The sequence below is a fragment of the Prunus dulcis genome, chromosome 3 (genome assembly GCF_902201215.1).
Source record: "Prunus dulcis chromosome 3, ALMONDv2, whole genome shotgun sequence".
In the NCBI taxonomy this organism is placed as follows: domain Eukaryota; kingdom Viridiplantae; phylum Streptophyta; class Magnoliopsida; order Rosales; family Rosaceae; genus Prunus; species Prunus dulcis.
Genome location: NC_047652.1, coordinates 15148716 through 15156622, shown reverse-complemented (window position 1 = coordinate 15156622; position 7907 = coordinate 15148716). Strand labels below are relative to the sequence as shown.

General features: G+C 35.6%; 1 protein-coding gene across 2 annotated transcripts; it reads left to right on the top strand.

The window, feature by feature from the left end:
- The first annotated feature begins 439 nt into the window (after positions 1–439).
- On the top strand, positions 440–7907 carry LOC117622666 (senescence-associated protein AAF, chlorolplastic). 2 transcript variants are annotated; one of them, XM_034353423.1, is made up of 13 exons: positions 441–631; positions 1843–2242; positions 4684–4830; positions 5212–5285; positions 5628–5704; positions 5821–5892; positions 6183–6251; positions 6372–6418; positions 6544–6673; positions 6761–6829; positions 6931–7034; positions 7378–7453; positions 7536–7907. In XM_034353423.1, exons 2-13 carry the CDS (start codon positions 1905–1907, stop codon positions 7707–7709), a joined length of 1377 nt encoding a protein of 458 aa, XP_034209314.1. In that variant the 5' UTR covers positions 441–631; positions 1843–1904; the 3' UTR covers positions 7710–7907. The 2 variants fall into 2 exon arrangements, with proteins under 2 accessions (XP_034209315.1, XP_034209314.1); XM_034353424.1 differs by lacking the exon at positions 4684–4830 and having other exon boundaries at positions 440–631.

Below are 7907 nucleotides of genomic sequence, written 5' to 3'. Positions count from 1 at the left end.
GCAAAGAGTTTCTGCAGTTGTGGTAAGCCCAATCCATAACATCCGGCACACAGTAAGCAAAGTCAAAAATAAAATAAATAGAGGGAGAGAGAGACTGCAGTGGATGCCAAAAATCATACCTTCATCCATACATCTTTTATATATATAAAGCAAAAAGTAAAAAATAAAAAATGATAAAATATTAAAAATATTAAAAATACTCTTAATTAATATAAATATTAAGAATTAAAATTATTAATTAAATAAAAATAATATGATAAATTCACACTTTTTCATATTAAAAAAATTAAAATTAAATCAGATAATAAATACTATTTTTATAAATACAACTACTCATTATCTTTTTTAATTCTAAACCCTTAAATTTTTTTTAAAAAAGCCTCACATAGTTAGCCGAATCGTGCGCGGAGTGGCTAGTGCATACATACATATGTTGCTCCCTCTCATTATAATTCCTTATTCTTGAACGTTTGCGTTGGCATTTCTGGGGCCACAACCATTGCTTGTGGCTGCGATTTCTCCTTTCAATTCCCTCGACATTCTGCCTCCCCTGTGACTACAAATTTGTCTGCTTTACTCAATTCCCCTCTCTCTCTCTCTCTCTCTGGAAAGTCAGTGCTGCTTTCTGCAGGTTAGTTTCCTTGCATTTCTTGCTTGCTTCACTGACTTTGAACTGTTTTCATGTCATTATTCTGCAAATTCTTTTGTGGGTAATTTTCAATTTTAAGCTTTGGTTTAGTGGGATTTCGTCATCACTATATGCAGGGTCAAGTTTGCATTTACAATTATGCGTTTGCTTTATGATCATGGCAAAATAATTATGCAGGAATGCGTCTACATTAATGGCATAAAAATTTAAAGTGAAATGTTGCGGTAAACTATATTAGTTTTCCATAAGCTATTTATTTATACAACTTACCGGCACCTGCATCAAAGTTTAAGCTTTACCCATTAGCTGTACGTAATAGGCAAATGGAATATCTAAACATTCTAGACTTGTTTAGCACAATCTTATCCAGAAAGTGAAGTGGAAATTAATAATTTTCATCCAGCTTATGTGACACCTTTAATACTATCAAAATAGATCACTTCCTGATTAATTGAATTCTAACTGACAACAACAGCTTTCTCCATTACAAGTGAAAGAACAAAATAGACCTCCTATTGCCAAGAACTAACTGTACTACTTCCTGAGGAAACTACCAAGATCGTCAAATGTGGTTAAATGGAAGAAGAGATAATTATAGATGTGGGCATCCTATGATGTCGGCCGAAGGGAATTTGAAAACTGATTTGAACTGCAATATGATTTTGGAATTGGAAGAATTGAAAGAAGAAAAAAAAAAGAGAAAATTTATTTATGTTCACAACATGATTTTGGAATAGAGCAGAAGCACTCCAATTTCATAGTTAAGGGAATTTGAACACTGAACATTTTCAAGTTCACTGATTCTGGAACCCTAATAAGAAACACTGGACATGAAACTTATTGGTTGGCTCTAAGGATTATGTTGGTGAAATATTCTGAACCCAATCATATCTCTAGCCAAAAGTTATGAATTTCTTGTGGTGAAAAAGATGTGCCTATGAGTTAAATGGATTCTCAAGGAAATATGGTCTTCATTTACATGTTAGAGTGCAGATATAGGGGACTTAGTGTCCTGACTGGAGGCTAAATGAAATAGTGTGTATTTGATGCTTGTAAAAACTTACTTTGTTTTAATAAGGATTTTTTGGTACAATAAAATTTTGTGTTTAGTGCAGTAGTAATTTTTCATAAGTTATTTTATGTTAAATGAGAATATAACACTTCGTTGTTTCGTTTCTCTGTCTTTGCTGAAGCTTTAAGCTTTTGTGAGGGAAATTCTGGCTAGTTTCACTTCGTCGTTGTGTTGATCCTGCCCATGGCACTTACTGCAGGCAAGGTTTTAAGCTGTCCTGCGGTGACTAATACAAAAACCATTCCTAACTCATATGGAATCTTAAATTCTTATGCCATGTCAATGCAACGAAATAACCTTCATTGTCCAAGTCAAGGGGTTGAACTGAGGCAGCTAAACTATGGACGTCTGTTGAAAGATAAAATGATCTTTTCTAATGATGGTTTGTGGCGTATATTGGGTAAACCTGTTAGTTTCACTGACTCTCAGAGATCTACTGTCTTATATCTGTCAAGAGGAACTCATAATACCAAAGCAAAAGAACCCATTATAACTTACGGTGATCCTGCAGGGGAGACTAGGTAAGAATCAGTTAGAAATTAATATAAATTTCATTTACCAGACACGTACACCTGATCAAGAATATTTTACATCTCTCTCTCTCTCTCCATCCCTCTCCCTCCCTCTCCCTCCCTCCCTTTCTTTCATTACAAGGATACTTTAAATTTATTTATTTATCAAAATCTGCATTTATCTTTTCTACGTTTCAGGAATCTCAAACATGCCTTTCTTTAACTATGACTTTTAGAAACAGCTTTTATGTTTCTGACAGTCTGTGAATTTACTTTTTTTAAATAGATATTATTCTGTGTATTTGGAGCAAACATTAATGATAGGAGGACAAAGGGAGTAATAATTTACTTAAAAGAATGATGCAGTTGTTCTGCAATTTTTATTTGATAAACATAGCTAGTGTATATAACAAATTGTTTGTTTGTAGTGCTAGCCTTTTTTATGTATCAACCTGTCAATTGGCTTATGATTTTGCTGTTTTCAACTTTTACTGGTAAATGGGAACTTGTGAATTTTTTACACAGTTGTAGATGTGTAGAGATTTATGATCCCTGGTAATTTTTCACATGAAGCTTGGGGTTTGTATTCTGAAACATAGAAGGTATTAAAGTGCAATTTATATGTCTCCATCTGGCTGCCAAAGAGAAGAGAGAAACAGTACATGAGCAGACGAGAAGTTACAGACATAGGAATAGATTCTCCTGGCTACTGGGTTGATTGATATAATGAGTTTTTTTATTCTAATCTCAATAGGAGCCACATCTAGCTCTATAGATCGAACTTTTCCTTCGCGCAAGCACTAAGTAAGCAAGCGGACTTAGACCACTAAAGGAGATACACCAAGTTTACTTGCTTACTTTTTAGAGTAAGAAATAAACACTTGGAAGTAGACAGGGTTAATCACTCATAGGGATTCTATCAAGACAAGACCGGAGGATATAACTCTTTATAAGGCATTGAAGATTATGTAAACGTACCACAAGGAGGATTTGCTTAACAGGAAGAGGAGAATCAGACGAACAAGTACAGTACTGTATATATATCTAGTGGCAGGGGCCTAACCCTCTAGGCAGCTTTCACTTCCCTCAAACTAAGGTCAAGTGCATGTGCATTCCCTTCATCTAGATCTTCATATAATTGTGTCAAGGTCAGAAAAAAATTTGAAATTAGAACATAATGAACCAGAGGGAAAGTTTCCTGTGATACCTACTTCTGTTGACAGGCCATTACTTGCTCTAGAAACTTTTTCTCTGATATAGGGAATCAGGGCCAAAGGAGTATTTAGATGGAAGTGTAGTCAGTGAGATGGATGGTGGGGATCCTGTCACAACAAATTGAACAGCTTAAAGCAGCCACCGCAAAGCTTTAAGTGATTTATATGCAGAACTAGAGGAAGAAAGGTGTGAGTCTGCAATGGGCAACCAGACTCTGATTATGATTACAAGGCTTCAAGATGTGAAGGCAGCAATACAAATGGTGGCATTGCGATACAAAGGATGTTGGAAGAACAATGTGAGTATGACCAGAAAGCCTTTAACTTTTGAACAAAGCTGATGAACAAGAGAGAGAAGGAAGTGAATGAAGTAAAGAGAGAATTGGAAATATTTCAAAAGAAATACCTAGATTATCAGAAGAAGGAGAAGATAAGGATGCCTAACTTCCCAAAGTTGCACACCAGTTTGAGTGTCCAGTTTCTTCTTGGAAGATTCTTGATGCTTCAGCCTATCACATTGTGAGTCTGGAGGGGGCTGTTCAGAACCAGATAGACTTTTGGTATCCCCATGAAATTTTAACATTTCCCATGGGACTATGGCATTTTCCATTAGCTTTTTACGCTATCTTGGATATCTTGGACTATAGCACTTTACATCACCTTCTCAAATGGGGTTGTAACTGCTATCTTGGAATTATCCTGATATTGATGTTACTTGAATTACTGAGGATCAGTTAGGCCACATTGACCCTCATCTTCTACAATGGCTGTCATTTAATAAATTTCTCCTCTTATTTTCTTCCCTTGATGGTATGCGTACCTGCTTTTTAATTGACCAAGCTTCCACTTTCTTGAAATACGTCTATTTGTTATGTGCCACTCTAATTGATTTCCTCTTCCTTTTACTCCCTTGTCAATTATAACTGTACCTACAATTAGTTCACTGTCTTTTATTAATACAAATTTGAGTTTGAATTGTTGTTTTTTCACTTATCAGAAGGAGGTACTTCATGAATTTGTTTGATGTCTTGTGTTCTCCAATTTATTCCTCATTTATTACTGTCTCTAAATTTTTAATAATGATTTATTTCATCTTCTTTCAGAGTTTTCTCTAGTTATATCTTCAACTTGACCAAATTAGTCTGTTTCTCAACTTGAACAAATTAATGCATGAAGTTTGTAAACACTGCCATTTTCTTTTGCAATATCTTTGAAAGAACTCCTGTTGTGTACTAGTTCACAGAGTGGGGATGAGAAAGATGAGCATCCAGTCTTTTCTGAGAGAACTACTCACTCCAGTTTAGCTGAAGCTTGTAAATTTGTTTGCAACGATGCAAAGTTTGTAAATGAGAGGGCTCGCAATGACATTATTCTGCTTTCTCGGTAATTTTCCGTAAACTGCTTTTTGTCCCCTAGAGGAGATGACAAATTGATCATAAATCCACCTTCCTTGGTCTTTATTGTTTATTTTCAAGAACTAATCTTGCATTGTTAAATTACAATTAGTTTTAGGAATCTTAAAAGTATTTAGGACCTGTGTGCAAAATTTGTAACACCATGTTTCTGGCTTTTTTCTGTAGATTATGCATTATAAAGTCAGGTTGAGCATGGTTTACAAGAGAAAAAAGATGTAAACATGCAGTTGCAACTTGCATGTGGTAGTTTTTGTTAATTTAACAAGATAGTCATCTAATTCGTGGTTTTAAATAAATTGAAATGTTCATACATATAGATCACTGCTCATGTTTTGCCACTTCTTGTCAGTGGCATAATGAGGTTGGATGCCCGTGCACGTCAAGACGTTGCTATTCTTGGGTCCGGGTTTCTTAAGCTTGATGGTAATACTCTTTCACCTTTTTGTTCAGTGCAGAGCTTTTCTATAGCAGCTTTAAAAATTATATTTATTCTTGAATGCACTTACATGAATTTATTCTTTATTGAATTACAAAAATGTAGAATGAATATGGTATTTGGTTCCATTCTTTTGGTTGCCTAACATGCAGTCATCTTTCTCATTCTTTTGGTTGCCTAGAATGAATTTATTCTTTATTGAATTACAAAAACTGTAGAATGAATATGGTGTTTGGTTCCATTCTTTTGGTTGCCTAACATGCAGCCATCTTTCTCATTTTTTTCTGGTGAAAGTTATTGATTTCCTTATCCGACCTTCTGCTCTGTAGCTCGAGCACGAGAGGATACGGAGAAAATTGACCGTAATGTGAAGAAGAAAGCTGAGTGCCTTCATCATATTGCTATGGTTTGTGTATTATTTGTTTTTTTTGAGGGGTCAAATTTTATTTGTTTATCTTGGAGGTGAAAACACTTTTTACATGGCTTTCATGTTAATATTTGATAACTAACCATCCTCCACAGATCTTAAAAGACAAAGCAGAGTCTAGATTGAAAACTGCCGCTGATAAGCATTGGAGTGACGGAGCCTTAGAGGTACCATAAAAAAACAGAAACCAAAAAGTAGTTCGGTTCTATCTGTTGTTTGTTCCAATGTAGTATGTTCTTAAAACATAGAAATTTTGAATCAAACCTTAAAGAAATCTAAATAATACAATAGGGCATCAATTAACCATGTGAACTTCGTAAAATTGTGTATTTACAATGAGTAGACAACATATACGGTGAAAACAGTGCTCTGCTTGATGCTGTCTTGATGAATCAGTAAAAACTGCACTAATGCACTAAAGTATACATTCTTGATGCTGTATTTTGATTCATTTTAGGCTGATTTGCGCCGTGCTGACTTCCGTGCCAAACAACGTGCAATGGAAGATGCCCTAATGGCTTTGGAGGTGAACTTCATTTGCTTTGCGATACTCTTCAAGGATACTTGTTGGAGATCATCTTCCTAGTTTATAATGTCCAGCTAAAGTTTTCCATGGTCTCTGATCCTTTTTCATATTGTTTTGCAGTTTGTCAAAAATATTCATGAGCGGATGGTGAGCAAAATGTACAATTTGTAAGTTTCTTTTGTGATTTTTAACTTCCTTATTCATTTGATCTCCTTATTCATTTGATCTTTGATCTCCTCTATTAGTTGTGTATCTACCTTTGAAACATAATATCTGACACGCTCATATCCAGTCCTCTGCATAGCGAAAATGGTATTGTATCAGAAAATGACATGCTGGGGAGTATAATGCTTGAAAAGAATGGCAAAAGTCTTGATTTCCCTTTTGGTGAAGTATCTACTGATCGCATTACTGCAATTCAGGTCCCTATTTCCTGGCTATCTCCAGTTCTCTTTCTTCCTCACTTTCTTGCGATTCAGGACATTAATAATCATATAAATGGTGTACAGGAAGCTTACTGGAGTATGGCGTCTGCTCTCTCTGAAGCTGATGGAATTGACTATACTGATCCTGAAGAGGTTCATATCTCTATGTATTTATGTTCCTAATCTGGTCGAGCAATTAATGTTAGTTTGGTTATGGGGTCCTTCTTTTAACTAATCTTTTGTATCTGGAGCAGCTTGAGCTGTTAATTGCAACTCTTATTGATCTCGACGCAATGGATGGTAAAAGTAGTGTATCGTTATTGGCAGAGTGTTCAAATTCTCCTGATGTCAATACCAGGTAAGTGATGCAAGCATTAGTTATGTATCTTATAGTCCCCCTAGACAATGTTGGCCCCCTCTTAAGCTATGAGTTTGGTCTTTATGGTTCTGAAACAAAGATGTCAAAGTACAAAGCCAAATGTAATATGCTTGAATCTTCCAACCAACGTACAAGGCTCATGAAACCTCTTGTATCATAGAAGAAGAGGGTAAAAAGAAACCTCTCAAATTCTCAAGATTTAGTGACATAGGCCATTGACAAGGAACCCTATATGAATTATGAATTTTAAATCCCTCATTGCTCTTTACATTACTTATATTGTATATCATCCACTCTTCCCTGTTTGTTTTTTGTTGTATAGGAAAGCCTTAGCCAATGCCTTGGCTGCAGCCCCATCGATGTGGACTCTTGGAAATGCAGGAATGGGAGCACTACAGGTTACTTGGTCATTACATAATGGTAATCATCATTCTTTGCCATAATGATGCCAGAAACTTATCTCTATCGTATTCCTTGCAGAGACTCGCGGAGGATAGCAATCCGGCAATTGCTGCCGCTGCCTCTAAAGCAATCTTTGAACTTAAGAGACAATGGGAGATAGAGGAAGGAGATAGCTGGAGGTTTACGATGAACCGAAACCCCATTGAAGAATGGGAAACCCAAGAAGCTGACGACAATGAAGATACTGATTGACGTATTAAGACAACTGTAGTGTAGGTATTCACATGGAGGGTTAAATTAGTTGTAGGATATAGACCACCTTCACTAATTACCATAAAGTGATCAAAATTCTGTAAATAAAATGCTACATTTTTTGTTATTATTGAAATATATGTCAAATCATTTGTAAAAACCATGCTTTGATAATCTACGGGATTCAAACTTGGGACA

What these genes read in the sequence shown, in the direction of transcription:
- LOC117622666 (XM_034353423.1), top strand. Translation starts at nt 1,905, where the DNA reads ATGGCACTTACTGCAGGCAAGGTTTTAAGCTGTCCTGCGGTGACTAAT. An exon ending in GCCTTCATCATATTGCTATG is followed by an intron (nt 5,705 to 5,820) that starts GTTTGTGTATTA and finishes CATCCTCCACAG; the next exon opens with ATCTTAAAAGACAAAGCAGA. An exon ending in TCTCCTGATGTCAATACCAG is followed by an intron (nt 7,035 to 7,377) that starts GTAAGTGATGCA and finishes TTTGTTGTATAG; the next exon opens with GAAAGCCTTAGCCAATGCCT.